The 21,382-nt window shown below is 37.9% G+C and overlaps 1 protein-coding gene across 1 annotated transcript; it reads left to right on the forward strand.

The window, feature by feature from the left end:
• The first annotated feature begins 11,707 nt into the window (after nucleotides 1-11,707).
• EMC7 (ER membrane protein complex subunit 7) lies at nucleotides 11,708-21,182 on the forward strand. The gene is made up of 5 exons (XM_042814552.1): nucleotides 11,708-11,993; nucleotides 14,542-14,661; nucleotides 15,150-15,288; nucleotides 15,852-15,932; nucleotides 17,817-21,182. Exons 1-5 carry the CDS (start codon nucleotides 11,746-11,748, stop codon nucleotides 17,967-17,969), a joined length of 741 nt encoding a protein of 246 aa, XP_042670486.1. The 5' UTR covers nucleotides 11,708-11,745; the 3' UTR covers nucleotides 17,970-21,182.
• Nucleotides 21,183-21,382: the final 200 nt, after the last annotated feature.

A 21,382-nucleotide genomic window follows, 5' to 3' on the forward strand; every position in this document is an offset into this window, starting at 1 on the left:
TCATGCTACTGCTATGAAGTTATTCCAACCTTTGAACAGTATGATTCTTCAATTTATGAAGGCACTTGGTTCTTGCATGGGAAGCTTATACTGAACTGATGTTCCATTAGAGGAGAAAAAAAAAAAAAAAGCAGCTCTTAATAGCCTGTGTAAATGTCAGACATAGTTTAATATCTGTCTTCAGTCTACCTTCCTATATGTGATAGTAACTGTAGGCTACAGCTAAAGAATTGCTGAGAGAATAATGTGAGTGTGCTTTAATCCATTATTTTAATTCCCTGTTAATTGTTTTGTTTTCTGCCTTGGAATGAGGCTAAGTGCAAGTATTTGTCTCTGGGTATTTCCCCCATACATTCATTTTTCAGCATTTAATAATGTTATTTCTTCCTCTTTGTAGTCTAAACATACTGTGAGTATCTGCTGTTGAGTTGAGGAAGAGTGAAAGTTGACAAAATAAAGGTAAGACAATTTGAAAGCTATTGTTAAAATTTTTCCTCTTAAACTTTCAACACAAATTTTATTAATATCTGCTAATGGAAATGGACATTCATGGCTATATGCTTGAGTCTGAACTTGATTTTTTTTTTTTTTTTTTTTTTTTTTACTCTAAATAACCATAACTGCAGGGTAGTCATCTTTTTTTTTCCCCACGAAGGACTAAGTTATACTCTGATACCAACCTGTAATATGGGGACAGGGCTATGGTACTGTCTCTTAAGGTAGAAATGACCACACAGACTTGAACTATTGGAGGCCTACAGCATTTTTGCTTCCATAATGGTGAGAGTTTTGTAGTGAATGTAGACTACAAGAGTATAAATGGTGACCTCAAAATGAGGTGTGTTGCTTTCAAGTTAAATGTGGCACGTTTCTGATTGACACAGATCCCTGCTTTAATTCAATCTTTACCTGGAGCGATGTGGGGTAAACAGACACCAATAGTCAGTTGCCCCATTTCAACATTTGTATGTTACTGTAACAAGATGCAAGAAAGCAGTTTTTGTTTTCCAACAGTTCTATTTTTTCACTCCTTACTACTACAGCCATTTAAATTTTCTTCAGGAAGTGCTAGTCCCCAAAATACAAACAATAAAAATACTCTTATGAATATATAAAGTAATACATTTATGCCAATAATGTTCTGTTAATTTTGGAAGGAGACTGTTCTCTGTGCTTGACTTGAAAGAAACAAAGCTAATATATTTTACAGAGATAGCAACCATTTTGATTGTTACTTTTTTTGAGTGCTGTATGTATTGTGAAACTACTAAATATCAAAATAGTATTACATTGCAAAGCGGCCTGCTATGGTGGGTGTGTTGGAATAAATACACACCCTAGCATCATACTTTAATGTGAGCTATAAACTGTTTCAAATATCTCTTGTAATTCAGGTAGATGGTTCTTTTTCAAGTTGTAGTTCATCAGTGTAGCTTTGTTTTCAAAAAGTCAGAACTATTTGGCTCTTGCAGTTGTTATCAGATACTCCATGGATTGAAAGCTGTAGTCAAATAGTTTAACAAATATCTTGGCGTCAGAAAAATAGTCAATATTTTGTGGTAACAGGCTTTAATCATGTTGCTCCGTTGTTTTAAACAAGCTTATCTCCTCTGCATATTTCTAAATACATCTAAATATTTTCTGTAAGGAAAATTTTTAGAGGAGGCTAGAGGAGGATTGCTACTTCCAGGGAAATGCTTGGATTCAAAGAAGTTGCATAGATACACTTTTTCCTAACAACTGGCTCTGTTGTGTCACTGTCAAGTTGTGTTACCACATGTGAATTTGCTGTTTAATAGTTGGTCTTTGGTCTAGAAGGATGGTACTGGAAGGCTGAAGTCTTAACTCCTGGTGCTAAGAAACCAAAAGCTACTTCTTTGCTGATAGAACTTCTTCAGTGAACGCAGGAAGGAGCAACTTGCATGTCTTACTTGGAGAGTGCAGATAACTTATTTCTTTTTATCTCTGCTTATAGTACTTTGTCTATAGCCAGTATAGGTCTTTGTCTGGAAGCCAGTAGGCTTAGGTGTTGTGTTTGTTTAAAATAGCATTAAGTTTCTGACTGAAAAGGAGGAGGCAAAAATGCTTGATTTTCATTAATGTAGCTGTGTGCCACCTAATGCTCCAGCTGGAGGAGAAAAGTAAATAATATTGTCAAGGAATTATAAGTGATGACAGGCATTGGTTTCATTGTACAAGCAGTGACCAGATTTTATTGTGAATGTGACGAGATTCTTGCCAGTGTTAACAAAGTAGTAAACTAAAGCAGCACTGAACAGTAACTGACAGGTTGTATTCCCTGTCTTTTACTCGAAGTCTAGAAGCCTGACTTTTCAATTGACTGAAGTTGGTAACTATTGTTCAAGAGTTATTTCTGGAGTAATTCTATGCCAACAGCAAATACTAGCATTAAAAATAAGCTGGGCAGTTAGTTGCCCTGCCCGTTAATCTGCTATTTGGGCAATGGAGCAGTGCTGCTAGGGGTTCTGCTAAAAGCGTGTACTGCCCTCAGAGCAGGGGGCTGTTTGGTTTTAAACACATTACAGAAATTCTGTGTACCTGACAAGGGTGCCTGTGCTAGTGGAAGATTCAGCTTTGATGTAGGAAGTGTTTCTAGTCCTGTGTGGCTAATTCCATTACAGTGAGGTACTCGAAGAGGGAAGCTTGGAGACTTGGTGCACGCAGAGCAGTCTCATTTCTTCCCACTTGCTGCTCTTCCACCCCACTGACATGTTGGAGCACATCTGCTTGGCAGAGTTCCCAGCTCCACATCAACCTTGTCACCTATCCAAGTGAAAACAAAATGCCTTCATGTTTGATATGCCTTGTTTCCCAAGTGATGTCTTGTATTTTGAGCCTTCCTGCTTCTTACTGTAAATCAAATCAACTTAGGGCCATTTGTCTGTAAAAATATAGGGAATAAAGAAGTACAATGCTTGTACTTCTGATGATAAATATATGAATGGCGCCACTTTGTTTAGTCCTTACATTAATACTGGAAACACAAAAGAATGCACATTAATATAATTGCTGTATCAGCTATTAGGTTTAAGTCAAAATTGTTGTTTGTATGAATATAAATAGTGTTAAAAAATGAGATCCTTGAAAAACTAGTGATTAAAAATGCCCACAGTTCTGAATGCTTATAAAAATTGGCAAACTGGTGGCTTGTTAGAGAAAAATCATGCTGCACAATGGTGTGTGGTTTAGTTTTGAGTTTTTTGCTCTTTATTCACCGTGTCTTCCTCTCTAAGTACAGGATATTAAACTTGTTTGTATCTTGAATTCTCATTTTTGTGAGCTTATGCCTTTCAGTGTTTGACCCTGTGGAAAATTAGCAGAGATGGGTGTAGTGAAGATGTTTAGCATTCTTTTTCACAGTTTGCTGGGTAAGCATGCCTATGGAGTTGTTACTGTGCAGAATTCTCTTTCACTTCTTTCTGCAGTGCGTTTATACCTCTCCTGGTGGTGTGTCCCTTAACGTCTGTGAAGGGATTCTTTCCATTTCAACTCTTGATTTTTAAATAGCAACATGTGCTTTGTTTCATTGTTATGAAAAACTAAATGCTTAAAAACTAACCCAAAAGCTAGAATTCATTCATCTCCAGCATAAAGTCATGTTGTGGTCAGGTGACAATAAATGCTGCCACCCTCCTTCCACTTGAAAAAGAGACATAAGAATGTGCATTTGAGGGTTCCCTGAAGTTAGCAGTCAGCTTTCTAGATTGCTTGACTGTTTTTTTGCATGACCTCAGCCACTTCATTCTGCAGGGCTGTAAATAGGAGAACGCCCTTGGACTGTCTTCTTAGAACTGGCAGCTTGCTAACATTGACCTTCACCTTGGGGACTAACAAGGAGTATTCTTACATTTCTGTATGCAAGCTTTGTTATGTATTCCTGATACTTTGGTCAGCCTGCCAATGGTTTTCTGTAAGGTCTGGAAAATGAGAGTTTAGCCTCATGTCTGGTTTGGATTAAACAGTTCTGGAATCAATAATTCTGTCTTTGTGAAAGATGACAAGACCTCTTTCTCCATGAATCACCAAATCTTAACTGCGGTCTTCGTAGGTTTCCACATATAGAATTCTGTTTATCCACAGTTTTTGATATTCTCATTAACATTTTTTCTGACAAAAGGATTGGTCTGTGGTTCCTTTGTAGTATGCCGTTAATTATAATTAAGCTATGAAAAATAGTATAGTTTTATGAGACCAGGTTTTTTCCCTTACCCCTGAGATGCATCTCCAAGATGCTGTTGGCCTGGAATCTTAGTCAGAACTTGAACTGAATTTAATGGTATGAAGTAGTATCTTACCTGGTGTTCAGGAGCATTGCACTTCTAATGAAAGTATTGTCTGTGTTGGCTTTGCAGCAGTGTAATTGAATTTAACTATCTCAGCAATGAGAGACATAAGTGAGAGGAGGAAGAACTAATTTGGATGGCTCCAGCAAGCCCTAGCTTTTGCTCCCGCATTCAAGGCTAAGATAGTAGGAATATAAACAGTAATTTCTGCCTTAGGGAGTACCTTAACCGCATCTGCTCTCTCTCGTGTCTCGCCTTTTTTCTTATGGCACTACCAGCAGTCAACCATGCCAGGGCTGTGAGGTATGTGGAGTGGCTGCAGCATGGCTGCCAGGTTTACTGCTCGTCAGTTTGCAGCTGTCACAGCTTCACCCACACAATTGATTCTGCAAAGGAAGGAGACCCTATTGCTGAATCTTCATCACGATTCCTTCCTAACAGAACTTCCCTTAGGAGATATTCCAAATTCCTATCTAATGCTATGTCCATCGTCCAGTACATGTTTTTATCTCCTGTATTTGCTTCTTTTAGGTCAAGGTGCCACTGTGTGCTTTTGTGTTTGCCAGGAGATTATTATCAATCATCTTGAATTCACTCACTCAGATTTCTTGGTCTCCCCACCTTTTCCCTGTCATAGAGATTCTTCAGCCAGATACCTGGCTGTGTAAAAACCTTCATGCTAGTGTCCACCTGAGCTCAAGCTCTCTATGGCCTCTCTGGACCTTCTACTTCAGATACCTATGCTGCTGCCACTTAGTGCTAATTGTTTTCATCAGGTGTCATGTTATTTTATTTATTTAAAAAAAAAAAAAAAACATGGTTTAGGAACGAGAAGGTCGCTGGGGTATTTGTTTTGTTTGCTGTGTCCTTCCCCTTTCCTAAAAGAGGTGTGACCTGGACCTGCAGTTTACTAATGTATGTTTTAAAGAGTTTATTCTCCTGTAATTCTTGCATGAACAAAGTATTCCTGGCAGTTATTTCTTTTTGTTTCTCCTTCCTAGTGCTTACTACTTTTGTGTGCCAACATTCAAAAGCACACCTTCACAGCTGGGGAATGTGTATCTAAACTAACCACTAGATTTTCTGTCACCTCGCATTAATTTCAAGATGTTTTTCAGGCTCAAGAGAAGGTAAAAACATGTATGTTTAATCCTGCACCACGTTTTCTGTGGTTCATTGTTGTTTTATTTGTCTAAAATAGAAGTCCTAAAAGGAAAATCCAAAATTGAATTCGTTACTTCTGGTGTGCTTAGTGAGACTTTATTGGCCTTGGATCTCACCAGATACACAGCGCTTCCCTAAGGAGCCTGTTGTCAAATACACTTATAAATGATGAAAGCAAATAGCTGGAGGGGGGGGGAGAAGGGGCATTTGAAAGTGATTTATGCTACTGTTTTTTCCCCCCAAATTTGCAAACTGTTATGTGGAATATAAAAACTACCCAGTCTTATGTAACTCAAAATATTGTAGAGAAGTAAAAACCTCATAGCCACAAGATTTTATATTGCAATTGGAAGGATTTTCTATGATAAGGCTTGCATTTTTTTTAATCAAAAAGTGCATCATTTAGCTCAAGTTACCTGGTAAGGCCCTTATTTACCTCTTGTCTGAGACTGCCATAGCTTTATTTAAATCACACAGGAAACATCACAACTACTTGCAAAACTGCCAACCTGCTTTAATGAAGCTGTGGCTTAACACATTTCATAGCAATGTAACAGCACATAGAAAATTAGCTTGTTTGCCATTGGTTAATGGTAGATAATGCCTCTAATCCAGCACAGTGTTCATTTGAGCAGTTCTTTGACGTAGCATCCAGTACTTGTCATGGTGAGGCTTCATTGGCTCTCATGACTCAGTGTACCAGCCCACACAAATAGGAATGCACCTGAAACGTAAACAGTATTCTTATTTAGCTTTCTCACTGTGCAGCAGAAGCATAAAGTGCCTCCAAATTACTTCCAGGGCTAAGATGTAAGTATAGACCAAAAGTTGCTTATTTCATTAAGAGCTTTAAAAGAGTTACGAGGATCACAGGGCAGTACAGTGAAATACAGCAGTAAAGTAAAGCAATCTGTAGCTCTTACATGACCTGAATTTCAGAAAGGCAGCAGCTGGTAAGCTCCCTCAGATAACAGCTGTACACTATAAGGTTGTATATGTCTGCATCAGTTATCTGCCTTGTACAAAGAAGGTGCTTGCAGGGCTACTTAAAGCCACGAGCTGCCATTCTCAGCTTCTCGGGAACAGGCAGATTGTGTTCATGAAAAAGTGCTTCTGTGGCTTGTAATGAAGCTGACAAGCAGTAAGAGTAACTAATGCTTAAAAAAAATAAAATAAAAATAATAAAAAAATCGAAAAAACAAGGCACTGCAGAATTGATTCATCATTTCTGAGATCAAGAACTAGCAAAGTGAATTCAGAACCACTGGAGTGTTGGCTTGTTTTTTTTGTTTGTTTTAAGAATGAGTTGAAGGCTAAGCTTTGCTTCTAAGGCTTTGTCAAATACAGTGAGTGTACAGGTTTTGTTTCTTTCATTGTTAGTTTGGTTTCAAATTTGCTAGCAGTAGATACTGCAGCAGTGTATATATTGTATCTGATACACCAAAGAGAACATTTGTCATCTAGAAAGTGCTGATCTGGCTCCAGCTGGACTCTCAACTTTTTTAACTCCCACTACAAAAATGTAAAAAAAAATAAAAATAAAAATAAAAATAAAAGTGGGTGTACAAATGGTGCAAATCAACTGTTAGTAGCCTTTGGACAACCACCTCCTTGGAAAAAAAAAAAAAAAGCATGCAATTTCATTACACTCCTAACTCAGTGTTGTTTCTGATCTTCCCCTCCTTCATTCCTCCTCACATTCAGAAGCATCTCTAGTGTAATTAGGCAACTGCTTAAGGCTATATGTATTACAGCTGCCTTTTGCATGTTGGACACAAGATCTCCCCAAGCAGAGACCTCGCAGATGAGGCTGAATGTTTTATTTGGTTGTTGGATAGGATCCTCTTCTGCTAGAACATCCTACCAAAGTTCCTGTGACCCTCTCCATGTTGCACCTTCCGTGTGATGTGAATCCACAAATAATTTGAATATCTTCAGATTGAAATACAAAGGAAAAAAATCTATTTTTGTTGTGCTACATTATCAATAGTTGAAGAAAAGAAAGGAAAAATATATAGAGATAGCTATGGTTCTGCAAGGGATATGATAACACTGTTATGGAGTGGCTGCCTTGTGGCATTATGTGAGTGGAATCCCAGTTGGGGGGGAGGGTGGGAAGCATGGCATTTAAAGCACATTCCAAGAAGCAAGGATTTTACACTTTTTTTATTTTTGGAAACCGAATGTCCCAAGAATGTTCCATTAGAGCAGTAGGTGAATGATTACAGGTGGTATCCACACAAACCAGATCTCAGGCATCTGAGTCCATGTGTAGCATTGCTCCATGCAGAGCTGCTGCTTGTGCAGCCAGCTTAGCGGTTGCTGTATGTCTTAGACACCCTGCTTGCACAGTTCGTGCACAAATTCTGCTTAAAAGAGAGATGTGGATACATTTTGTAGTAAATAGGAGATGAGCACTTCAAAGCTTTGTGAAAACAATTTCCATGTTACCATCATGCTACGCCCATATTTGTTCTGCTTGCAAGAGAGGGTGTGGGACTTTTTACAGCATGAAAATTATGTTCCTTTTCCTTCAAAAAAAAAAAAAAAGTTCAAAGCCTTTTCCTCATACTTGAACTAATTAAATTTGTTCCTCTACAGGATGTAGTCTGAGTTCAATCAATTGCAACCAGGTAAAGCAAATTGTCATCTGGCAATAGATCTTAATGTCAGCATTATGAAGAGTGTATGAAGGTATTACCCTATTTGTGCTTTCAGATGCCTATTACCAGTAGAAAGGAAATAATTCTGCTGGAAGCCAGAAGTAGGACCTTCTCAGGGGATCATACCTTCGGGACAACATGAACACTGTTGCTGAAGTCTACTCCTGCTAAATGCTTCTGGTGTAGCACTGTAAAATGTCAGTAGATGGCAGAATGATGCTGCTTTTCAGTATACATCAGTAGGAATTTTTAAAAAAGAATAATTCTTCTGCGTTTATTTACACAAAGCTGATTGTGAAGGGGAAAGCTCAGTGAATGCATTAGCTGGCTGTGGCCTTCTGCTGATCCTGATGTGATTGCTTCCATAAACACAATTCTCTTGTGCTTGGTTTGTGATGTTTTTGTTTTTCTTTTTTTTTTTTAATAATACCAATTTTTATCCTCAAAAGACAGTATAACTGATGTAAGTGTGGGTGTTCTGATGCACATCAACTTCTTATTTGTTTTTCACATCAGTCATGTCTTTGTCCTTGATTCCATAGAGCTTTTGTGAAATGGCACTGTTCTGGTATACTGGGCATGACCTCAATACCTGCACAGCAGCTGGGGGCCCTGCTCAGAGAACATGATAAGACTATAGTAAGATGGCCATGGCTGCTCCCTTCTTGTTTGCTGACAGCCAACAGCTCTGCATGTGGCTGAATCACACAGGAAACAGGTTCTGGGCTGCTGCTGGCTGTGGTCCAGTGGATGTCCAGTGTATTAAAGTAAATCAGTGTCAATTAACAGCATCCTGTTCATTTCCAAAAGCGAATTAAATACTAGTCAAAGTGTTATCAGCTTTATATAAATAGAAGTGTTCAGAGCAATTGCACTGAAATGTTCAAAGTTGCATTTAAACTTACAAAAATGCTTTGCTAATCCTGAACTACAAGCAGACTTGTATACAGTAAGCTTCTAGTGTTAACACTGTGGAAAAAATTCAGCACAAAAGTAAGTTTTAAGTATAAAAATCATTTTTCTCTTGGGTGAGGAAACTCTCTTGCTTCTTCTATTCACCAGTATCCCAGAATACTCAATTATTTCCAAACAGCTGTGATGCTCGTGCATTGTGATGCATTTAGGAAGTTCAGAGGGATTTAATGCGTCTTCTCTGCTTTTCAATTTGTACACAAGACTAGAAGTGACAAGAACCTGGAGATACAGATTTCAGTATTATCAATGTGATGGCATTACATTAGTCTAGACCTTCACTGTGCTCAGCCCATTAGGGATTCATCCATCTGGCTGACAGGTTTGCACAAAGTGACAGCTGGTTGAATGAACCCAATCTGACAGAAGTGAGAATGTGCTTGTGAGCAGGGCAGAAACTATTTGAAATTTGCCAGTTTCTATGTAGCTGTTAGTCAAGTGAACTCCTCAATGAGGAGACAGCTCTCAAACATGGAGGTTGCTCTTGATTGCATTTTGAGAAGGCTGATGAAATGGTTCCATTGCTTCAAAGTAAATTGAAACTGTTGCTTGGTTGTTTTACCTGTTCCCTTGACATCAAGCTACAGCCAGAACCTGGCTAATAGTGAAAATTCTTCCAGTAAGAAATAGAAAAAGCCTTCCAGATAAAGCACTGAGAAACACAGTAGTTGGCTTTGATAAGTGTATACCTGAACGTTTTCATGTATTTTATTTGTACTATATTTTTGGGGTTTGGTTATTTTTACCTAGAAGGTAGACGCCTACACCCCCATGATATCAAAGCTTATAATATCATTGTGTAATCCATTCAAATGCTAATGTAGCTAATCTTAATGAAAAAGGCAGTAATTCACCAAATGTGTTATTTTCTCAGTTGTGTACGCTTCAAAATGTGATAACCAGTGTATCTGTATGAAGTACATCTTCTAATATGCAAAGTTCCACAGTAAGAGCAGAAAGACTGCTTAAGTACATGTATAAAAGTTTTGTGCCCATACAGCTATTAGAAACTGTATAAAAACAATAAAGATATGTATCTGAAATCTGAGCTCAGGGAGAGTTTCTACAGGAGGAAAGGACAATAGAGAAGAGACTAACTAATGTGTCAGTTTGTTAGCTGGATGGCATGTAGAGAAGTTTCTTGGATTAGATAGAGAGTGTGAAAGACCAACGTGGTTTTCTTTTATTTGGGCTCACTAGGCTTAAAACTTAATTAACTGTACTGTCTATATTATAAAAATAAGTCTCCTGACTCTTTATATTTAGTACTTACAAATCTATGGTTGATGAACTCCTTAAAACTGGGGGGCAGGAACACTGTGACGTGAGAGCATCTCCGTCCCTCCTTAATGATATTTAAGTAGAATTACTCCAGTAGCTCCGTATAAATATAGTAATGTGATATGCCAGTATGAAATGCTATCTTCTGCCAGTGTCATCCTGGAAATAGCACTCTGGCTTCCTATAACATGCTGCTATTTGGTGATCTTATTTCAAGGATCTGCTTCATCAACGAAGTGGGAAAAAAAGTGACTACCAACTCCTACAACTCAGAGAAGCTATTTTCTAGCACCGATCAGTTATAGAACACTTAAAACACATAGGTTTCCATTTCCAAAACTGCTGGTGTTTCAACTTTTGTGACTTAATGCAACAGAATAACCTCATTCATCCTGGCCATCCAAAATAGAACAGCACAGCTCAAGAATAGTAATGGAGACATCATTCACATTATTCCACTCTCATGGCACGAGGCATGATTTCAGAATTGTGTCTGGCATAGTAAAATGTTTTCATTTAGTATCAGCTGAGGGCTAGGGCTATGTTCATAATCTCCAAACATGCTTTAATAGTTAAGTAATATTTCTAATGAGTTCAGTAATTAACTCTGATGTTAAGCAACAGCTGAGGAGGCAGTTGTATGTGACAGTGGGTACGTGTGACACGACAGGACATAATGTGGAAGGGAAATAGGCAGGGCAGGTATTACAGCTCTCGTGGCCTGGCACTGAACCTGTTCACAGCGATCAGCAGCATTTCGTGCTGCCGCTCTGCCTGCAGGCTTCAGGGGAGCATCAGAAACAGCCTGCGTTGATCTACGGTTCTAAGAAAGCACCTCAAGCTAACGTTATTGACAGATTTTCATGTTCTTTCATTTCACATCCGTGTCCTGCGTTATCTCTTGCAGATGGCCTTATGCTGGAGGGGAAAAAAAAAAAAACAACAAAAAACAAACCGGGAACTCGCTCTGCCATTTCCCCAGCCTGTGCTCTGAGACGCCGCGTGCCACCAGCTCACAGATCCCCTCCCTGCAGAAGCGACGCAGGGCGATGCCCCGCCCCAATCCCTCAGTATGATGAAGCGGCCCCACATACACGCAGCGCCTCGCGGCGGCAGAGAACAGCACACTTCCGCTTCGCTCCGTATCACGGGCGCGCAGCTCACGTTCTTATTGGCTCGCCCGCGTGACACAAAATGTCGGCGCCTCACTCTCCTATACGCAAGCGCACAGCACCGAATACATTCTCGCGGCACGCTGCGCACGCGTAGAGAGCTTGTCGCCGTGCTTCTGGTGTTGGCCGTCCCGGGGATTTGAGGTGTGTCGCGCTCTGCGCATGCGCCCCGGCACCTGAGCGGCGGTGATGGTCACGACCATGTCGGCGCGGGGCGGCTTCATGTCGCTGGTGCTGCTCTGCCTTTTCGCGTCACCGCTGGCCCCCGGCGCCGCGGGCTCGGAGGCGGCCGGGACTGTGGAGTCGCCGGGCGGCGCGGGCCCCGGGGAGCGGTTTAAGATCGAGGGCCGGGCCGTAGTGCCCGGGGTGAAGCCCCAGGACTGGATCGCGGGGGCTCGGGTGCTCGTGGACGGGGAGGAGCACATCGGTTTTCTGAAGTGAGCGCCTTGCGGGCGGGGGGTGGCACTGCCGGGGGGTCCCTCGGTGCCGCGGGTCGCTATCCCGCACCCCGCCCTGGCGCGGGGCTGGCCGCAAGATGGCGGCGGCCGCGGGGCTCCTCAGTCGCTCCCGCGTCCCGCTCTGAGACCGCGAGATCCTGTGGGGGGATCCTGCCTGAGGCTGCGGGCTTTTGGGCTGCTAGGTGTCAGCGCTGAGTCACCTTGCTGATGGTGGGACTTTTTAACAGTACCCGTGAAATCTTAACCGTAGCAGGAAAAGCTGTGTAGAGGGATGATGCACATGCATAGAGAAGTATCATGTAAGTCCTCTCAGGTCGGAGTGAGTATATTCCGATCAGCTGGGGTTCTGGGGATACTCAGAAGATACCCTAAGAAATAACCCTAAGAACTAAGAACGATAATCATTTCGCAGTCGAAGATAATTCTGAAGTCTGTGATTTTTGTGCAGTGTAATATCTTGTTCTTAAAATCACGTATTAAAATGAGGAAGTTCAGATGGATTAAGATGTACTAGTTTATAAATACAGCTGTTTTGTGTTTTTCCCTCTGCAGCAAAAGCTGGGATCTGTTTATAGGCAAACACAGCAGGTCTTACTTTGCACAACAGATCTTGTCAGTATAACATCTGATGGAGCAGTTCAACCCAGCTACAGGTGTCTTGCATCACATTTACATCTCATATAAAAACACAGTGGGGCTGATGTGTTTCTAAATACTTAATTGTAGCTGGAGTTATCTGAAATGTGAGGAAATAATCTCAGCTAAAAGCACACAACGCTTATAACAGCAAAACCTGGTTAACAAACTTTTTTGGTAACATCGCTTTTGTATATTTAGTGATAGACTCACCAGATAATGTGATAACACAAAGCCAAGAAATTAATGTTTAATTAATTAATGATGAATATCTATGTAGATGCTGTGCCGCCACAAGTATGGTATGTTTCAGCTTACAAGCTGTGATATGTAGTATTTTGTTCACTTGCAATTTACTGGGTGGTTGGTAGGTCACTGCTGGTAAGATCTGCATGACAGGAAATACATTTTTTCATTAACAGTGCTATTTGAGGCTGAGTAGAAGGATCCTTCCCTTCTGCTGACAGGGTTGAGTATATTTGGGTTATCAGCAGATATATTTCTCGCCATTTCTCAGGAAAGTTTGGGTTATTTATTAATGACATTTCGGTTACTAATAAGAGGGAAATAACTATTTGACATAGCAAGGTTACTGCTGAATATTTCAAGAGCAATTTTCTATTACAAGCATTTTTTAAAATCTGATAAGTTTCCTCACTGAAGTAAATGTTCAACTTTTTTATTTCTTGAGAATGGCGCTATTGTGTATCAGTACATGAAATTAGAAATTACCTTGTCAAATGAGTCTTTTGAAAAACAGTAGTCAAATTTCATCAAAATACTACTGCTTGGAATGGGAAAATTGAAAGGGAATTCCCAGAGAAAGTCCTTAATATAGTTTCAAAGTACGATAATGTTAGTGTTTCTTTTAGGGGTTCAAGACGTCACATAAAATATTAGAGAAATCAACCTACATGTTGCTGTTTCTGTCTTGGTTGTGGGAGAGCCCTAAAGTCGTGTAGAATTTTGAGAGAGCTGATATGAAGACAGAAATCACTTCTAAGGAAGTTCATTTATTTGTTTTCATGATGTGTTTCAAATATGTTCGGGGTTTTTTGTTTTTGTTTTTTTTGTTTGTTTGGGTTTTTTTTACTTTTTTTGCTTTTGAAGAACTTATTTGGTCTTAACTATGAGCAATATTTTTAGGAGGAGTATATTTTAGATTAATTTTTGACAGAGAACATAAAGTTTTCCTTCTTGGAAGCTTCTGGAAGCATGTAGGAGGAAACCTACAAGCTTCTGTACTTTAATTTGATGACAGCTTGTGCTGAATCTTTCAAGTATCCTTTCTCAGTTATTTTCAATGAACATTGAAGTTACTTTAAAATAAAAACAATCTGTCTAAAAATCACTTCTATGTTCATATTCAGAGCTCTTAGTTTCCTCACTGTTGTGATAGAGCTTTCTAGCGTGGGCTAGTTCTAAAAGAAGCAATTAAAAGTGAACCTGTCTGTTTTGCTGTACGGGCAGAAACTGCAGTTTCAATGACTGCCCACACAATGGAGGAAGTCAATTTATTTATTTTTTAATTTCAGCGGAATTACTGAAGCAAAGTAAATTTCACTGTATCATTTGAGCACAAGAAATCTTACCATTTCAATTACTACTTAGATTTTTAAGCTATTCCTCCAGCAAGACAATGGCTTAACAAGCCGTTCTGTGATAGGAAATTAATGTAACTGGCCATTTCTGCTGGTATTGTGATACGTGTTAATGACATTATTGGGCTTGGTACTGAGTGATGTTAATTTTCCTTTTGGTTGTTATCATAAAGATTTATAATAGAAATTGATACAAAGTTTCTTCTTTGGGGACATAAACAAAACCAACCTCCAGTACATTGGAGTATGTTGAAATGCAGTGGAATTTATATGTATTTTTTTTAATTCAGGACAGATGGAAGCTTTGTGGTTCATGATGTACCTTCAGGATCTTATGTAGTAGAAGTTATATCTCCTGCTCATAAATTTGAGCCTGTTCGAGTCGACATAACTTCAAAAGGCAAAATGAGGTGAGCCTTCCCAGATTTGCTTCTGTATTGATGTAGGAAGTGTGCCTGACAGCACAACATCAAAAGTAATCTAGGAAGTTCTGTAGATCCATTGCTTCCATATCAGACAGTGTATTCCAGTTTCCTTTCACGCTGCTTCTGGAGCACAGCTTCTTTTTTTCTTTTCATATTTATTGCCTTAAAATAAGTGGAATTGAGTGAGTTAAAAAGGAGTTCTTCTGTTGGTTTGCTTTTGCTGTTTTCTCCTGCAGCTATCCTGAAATAAAATGTAGACAGAAGTCGAATTAATATTGAAATTAATATTATTTGATCATATGAAGTATAATTTCTACTGAGAAAAATAAGCTTCTGAAAAGTGAAGCATATTTGACACTGCCTACCAGATGGTTTCATTTGCAGTCTATTTTTAAAACCTTGCTTGGAATATTTAATAATCATTAATTTTCATTAAAGATCGTGTTTTTAATTATTTACATTTTGTTCCTTAGAGCAAGATATGTGAATTACATCAAAACCTCAGAAGTTGTCAGGCTGCCATACCCACTCCAGATGAAATCTTCTGGACCTCCTTCATACTTCATAAAGAGAGAATCTTGGGGATGGACGGATTTCCTCATGAACCCCATGGTATGTACAAGCAGCACACAAAGGGAAAAATATGCAACAGTTCAAAATCTAGCAGTTCTTTGGAACAAGGAGAGTAAAAATAATTCACAAAACATGTGCGTAATTTATTTTTCTGAGGTGGTTGATTTTTGGTGTTGGTAAGGTTTTTATTTTTGTTGTTGTTTTTGTTTGTTTTGCCTTGGTTGCTTTTTTTGTTTGTCTTTTTTTTCATTCCCTGCATAGCAACTCTGTTAAATGTATTTTGTCTGAAAATATTGCATAGCCTGGTTCCTTTGACAACATGGTGTTCTTCTAAGGCAGAGAGGAACACTTTGCAAGATTGTAGCAGTTAAAAGGCAAACGTTTACTTGAATGGTCCGAGTTTGATATCGGTTGTGTGGAACTTTTGGTTTCTGTCCTGACAGCCGGATTTCTGATAGGAGGTTACTGACTCAGAAAGCAGTTGTTCTAGAACTTGGTATTTTAATTAAAGTCTTGATGGCAGGATGTATAAAAATATCTTGGCATCACATTAGCTGAATAAATACTTGGTGTTTTTTTTGTGTGTGTGTGTGTTTGTATAGGTTGTGATGATGGTTCTTCCATTACTGATATTTGTGCTTTTGCCTAAAGTTGTCAACACCAGTGATCCTGATATGAGACGGGTGAGTAGCTTCAGAGGTTTGGAGATACAGAGAACAAATGTAATGACATCTTACGGTACAGAGAAATGATAGCTAAAACTGGACTTCAGAGGATGTCTTGTTGGCATAATTAATGCAATTATTGATGTTGCTGCTAAAATAATGAATTCTGTTAATTCAGACTAATGAGTTTGCTATTAAATGGCACAACACAGAATTAATAGTTTTGAATGCGTTTGAATTAGAAAGCTTTGAATGCATTACAGCATGATTGTTGTTTTCCAAAATATCTTTAGAACTATAAATGTAATTTTTCAAGGGCTATTTTTTGGTGTGAAAAATTTTCAGTGTATTTTTCACTGTTTAAGTCTAGCACATCATTTTCAGATGTTGTTTAATGTCAGCTGTGTTACAAAGAGTATGATAAGGATTTCTCTTATCTGTTAACTCTGGAGCTTACAAGACTGTTGAGATGTTGCAATAGCGTGTATGATTCAGAATCTTACTGTAGTCATTAAATTATCTGATTTATTATCCTTTTGCCATGCAAAATGCCGAATAGCAGAAGGCTAGGACAAAATGGAGATTCAAGGTGTTTGCCAAATCGTTTGTTTTTAGAAGTATTCCTTGTCTGTCCTGGGTGGCTGTGTTTTCAGGGTTTGGTTAGCTTAAACTCCTCTAAATGACCACTGTCTTCAGTAGTGCTTTATAGGTGTCTGAACCATTTTTTTTTTCCTTTTTTATTTAATAAAATAATGCATATTGTAAAAATACCAGACCTATACGGCTTTAATTCTGATTTTAATACGTACATATGCTACGTATCTGTGGCATGTTCTTTAAACCAAGCTGTGCTTTGGAAATTTTTAAAAATTATTTATTCCTAATTTATTTTTTTTTAAACTCATTTGACATTGTATGTAGGTAAGCTGTTCTGATGACAAACAATGAGAAGTTCCAGTGTTTGCATTAGCTGACAGGTCTGACTTCTTAAGGAGAAACTGCAAGTTGAAGGAATCTTGCTTATAATTTAAATTATCTTTGAAGGGTGAGAGAAAATACTTCTTCCCAGCTCAGTTTTAATTAATAACATTCTGTTTATTAAATTCTGAAGCATGTGCCTAACTTCATTTTGTTTGTGTTGGGTGTGGAGCTCATATTATACTTTTTGAGCTAGCTTGTTTTTATGGGATCAGCACGATACTTGTTCATATAGAACATTAATAATTAAATACTGTAACAGCAAGCACAATTGCTATGTACAGATTTAGAATAGATATAATAGTAACAAAGGCTACCATAGTTCTTATAGATCTAAACACAAAAGTTACGTTAAGGTTAGCTAAATATATGATCTCATGAAACAAGAAAGGAAACTTAGCTGTTTTACGCTAATAGCTTGATATTATGAATTAGTGCAATAAAAATACCCAGTCCCTTCAAAACTTTATTACTTTTGGCATAAACAATACTAAATTGGGAAGGCAAAATGTGAAAAAATGAAAGAGTGCACAATCTGTGGGAATATGGATCTGAAAATCTGATCAACAGCTTTTGTTTTAAAATGGAAGCAAGTAATGCTGGAAATAAGTATTTTATAATGCTGGAAATAAGTATTTTAATGGCATTATTTTTCCTGAGAAAACGATTTTATCTGAGCAGTTAGTTGCCCTGTAAGGCTGCTTAAGACATGGTTACGTCTTCTGTATGTCAGTGCTTTTAGTTTTGGGGTTTTATGTTTCTGTGTGTAGCTGGGCATTTGGCTGCAGTTGCGTAAAAAATGTGTAGCAACATGTATTCTGGAAGGCTACCATTTGTGTTTGAGAATTTTTATACGTGTTCACTGTGTGATCTGATGTCACAGAAAATGCTATTAAGAGCTGTTGTCTAATTTTTTTCATGCAGGAAATGGAGCAGTCAATGAACATGCTGAATTCGAACCATGAGCTGCCAGATGTCTCTGAATTCATGACAAGACTGTTTTCTTCAAAGTCTTCCAGCAAGTCTGGTGGTAGTAGCAGTAAAGCAGGGAAAAGTAGTTCTGGAAAAAGGAGGTAGTTATGTCCTCCTCCAGGCCTGAGTTTGCACAACTGTTTGTTATGTGGTATCATGTTTGTCTTGAAATATCAAAAAGCCACTACTGCAACCTTTTATTTGGCACAAAGTACGGTATGCTACAACTGTGGTGTGTAGCTTTATTTTTAAGGTATGTAAGCTGCTTTGTACTTGACAGTAAGCAGAAGAGGACATGGCTTCTGTATGGTATCTGTATAAAGTTATTGAATTAATGCTCTGTAGTGAATGTTATAAATTATATGACGTGTTAAACAGTAATGAGTGTCTGTTGTGGAATGAATGAGGGGTTATGCTCAAGGGGAAATAGCAGTATGTTTTACTATGTGCTGAGTTTTCCCTTGGCTGTGGCGTTGTTTTCTGTCTCTCCAAACCTGCCTTCAACCACACACATCCATCATATCTGCCACCAGACGTTGTCACTTGAGCAGGATTATGGGATGGGTGAAAATTTGGGGAAGTGGGGAAGCAAACTGTCATGATGCCTTAATTGTAAGGCAGTATGAAAACAAATTTGCAGATGATAGTTCACAATGAAGATGGCTTTAATGTTTTATGTTTCTGTAAAGTTCTGAAACGAACCTCCTTTCAAAACTGAGTTGTGGGTTTACTATGTAATTTGATGTATCTGCTTGTCTAAAGTTCTAAAATCATTTTGTTTTTAAACTACTGCCTAATCGCTTCTGTTCAAGGACTTTTCCGTTTTTTTACTGCTGTGTTCTGCTCTGATCAGTTTCTGTGAGTAATTCTTTTGTGGAGGAAAAAAAAAAAATCATCCATCGTCAGAAAGACTTTTAAGTTCTGTCAAGTTAATTAGGCATTCCATGTGTCAACATAACTTGATAAACATTTAGCTTAGATACTTCCCTTTCTTAACAGCAAGTATAATGTTTGCAACACTTGGCTCCTGCTACTTTTTTTGTGTGCTGTGTATTCATCTTATCACTGCTATGATTTGTGGCCAAATAAAGCACAAAATTTAAAAAAATGAGAGAAAAACCTTCAAATACACTAGGAGGATAAGTCCCACTGCTTTTCTAAAACTGTTCAAAGTTGCTCTCTTTTTAGGAATGCAAAATCAGTTGCAAAATTTTGTTCTTTGAACATGCTTGTTTTATTTATATATATATATAATTATATAATTTATATTTATATATATAGATTGTCTTTTTCCAGTAGCTTCAGAGGGAAGGTGGAAAATTAGTTGTCTTCCACAAGATTTAATGTTTTTCAAATTAAAATGACAGCAGTAGCTGTCAGGAGGAATAAACCAGTGTTGTTTTTTGGGTGATGAAAGAAAGTTTTTGTCCTTGCAAAGTGAGCACAGTAAACTGCACATTTTGTTATTGCTAGTTTTGTTTTGTTTTAGTTGAGTTGATCTTTTTTTCTATACAGAATAAAATGCATCCAGTACATACAAGAGCCTCTTCAGATATACTTGTTAGAAGGATTTACTGAAAGGAATGCTCAACAAAAGTCATGTTGCTTTTGAAAAAACAAACCACTTCTTTCAGCAGCATCTTATTGAAGAACTTATGGGAAATACATGGAGCTGATCTTTGAAGATGGCACAACTAGTTTTGTTATGCTGTTTTGGAAAGACAAGCAGTGAGTTAGTTTTCTTTAACACTGAGTGGTGTGACGGTGAAATTGCGTTAGCTTGTTTTAATCACAGTTTATTCAGTAGTTAATCATAACGACAAGTTTTGCCTTTTTACAGAGTTCAGAATAGGAACATTTCTTCCTTTTTCATCTTGTTTGTTCAGGGTCTCGATTCATTCTTCAGGGAGAATGGAGAAATTTGTTTTGTTAAGAGGTCAGAATGGGGGAAATGAAGCATCTCCACTTAGTTGTTATGGTATGTAATTGCGTACAAGTTGCATATGATCAGCAGCTGTGATTCTGTCAGATAATAACTAGCAGTTCCTGTACGTTTGGGAAGCAAGCAAACAAGTAGAAGATTTTTCCTAACAGTGAACACCAATACTTTTCCTTTTTCATGGTGTGAAACATCTGTTGTGCAGTTACCATCCTTTGTATCTGGACATTTGTCAACGTATATTATGCTACTGTATGAAAATTGTCAACCAAGTAGTACCTGCAATTATTCTATGAAATGAGTGGTGGAGTTGGGTTGGGTTTTGTCAGGATTATGGGTGTTTCTGGTTCTTTTTTTGTTGCAGTTGTTTGTTTTCCATTTCGTGCAGCGTTGTATGGATTTCTTTATTTCTCTTGTAATGAGTTGTCCTAATTGTTTATATTGTGTGCAGTAAGGGACAAAAAAGAAATGATTTAAAAATGAAGAGAACTGTAAAAGCACACAAGTATGGTGGCAGCCCTGGGATTACTTGCAGTACTGAAACTTAATTTTTTTTAATTGACTGGATTTCAAGTTGAATTTTATTTTTGTATACAAATTATATGTGAATGAGTTATAAAATGTGCACCTGTCCACTTGTTAGAGCACTTATACCTAATAATAATATTTTTTGAAATAACTTCAGTTCCAATATGTTTGCAAGAATATATTAAAAATATCTGTATTTGCAAAAATTAAAAAAAAACAAAAAAAAAAAAAACAAAAACTTTGCTCACAGTCTGCTTATGGACTGACTAAATAAAAAATGTGTTATTACTCTTTAAGTGCCAAAAAGCAATTAATATCAGTTGAGGAAAAAAACAAACATCAGAAGTCTTTAACCATTTCAGTGTCCATAAAGGCAGGACCTTATATCTGAAGAGATGTTTCAAACTCAGTACTGTGTGATGGTACTGTACTCAAAAAAGTTCTGTGGGAATAGTATTTAGTTTTAGCCTGTTTCCAGGTGAAATGTGGAAGGATCTTTGAAGTCACAAATAGGGTTGTTTTTTTGTTTGTTTGTTTCTTTTTGTTTCAAAATCCATATGAAATTATTAATGCTCTAGCATCAGAAATACTAAAGATACTTCAGGAAATGCTTGTCTACTTTTAGAACTGTATTGTTCCTTATTATGTCGGCAGCGACTTGTGTAATGCTTTGTTTCCAATAAGGTTATGAAGATTTAATGACAACATAATTTTCTGTGCAAGTGGAACTTAACTAGTTATCTCTTTTATTGATGATGCACAGACACAGATTGGAGTTGAGCTCATTTTTATTAAGTGTTTGGTTCTGCGTGGCTGATAGGAATGAAAATTAAAGTCTGTCATTCAGTCAAGGGCAAGCGGTTGTGAATATGCAAAAGAAGGAAAACCTTTCATGTCATTTTTTGACCAAAATTTGATTTTGAACTGTTTCTTTAACACTGAGTACAGCTTTGTAAATTAATACAAAATGTGGTTAAATGAATTTGAAAAAAGTTCAAGATGATTTAAATGAATATTTTTAAAAAAATATTAGAAAAGTTCTCTGGTATCT

The sequence above is a fragment of the Centrocercus urophasianus genome, unplaced genomic scaffold (assembly GCF_019232065.1).
Source record: "Centrocercus urophasianus isolate 14NV4802_14NV808 unplaced genomic scaffold, USGS_Curo_1.0 seq_14, whole genome shotgun sequence".
Taxonomy (NCBI): Eukaryota; Metazoa; Chordata; class Aves; order Galliformes; family Phasianidae; genus Centrocercus; species Centrocercus urophasianus.

Bases quoted from the DNA above. Each gene is read 5' to 3' on its own strand.
- EMC7 (XM_042814552.1), top strand. From the start codon at position 11,746: ATGGTCACGACCATGTCGGCGCGGGGCGGCTTCATGTCGCTGGTGCTG. The intron at 15,289-15,851 runs GTATGTACAAGC...GTGTTTGTATAG, and splicing joins ATTTCCTCATGAACCCCATG to GTTGTGATGATGGTTCTTCC. The intron at 15,933-17,816 runs GTGAGTAGCTTC...TTTTTCATGCAG, and splicing joins GTGATCCTGATATGAGACGG to GAAATGGAGCAGTCAATGAA.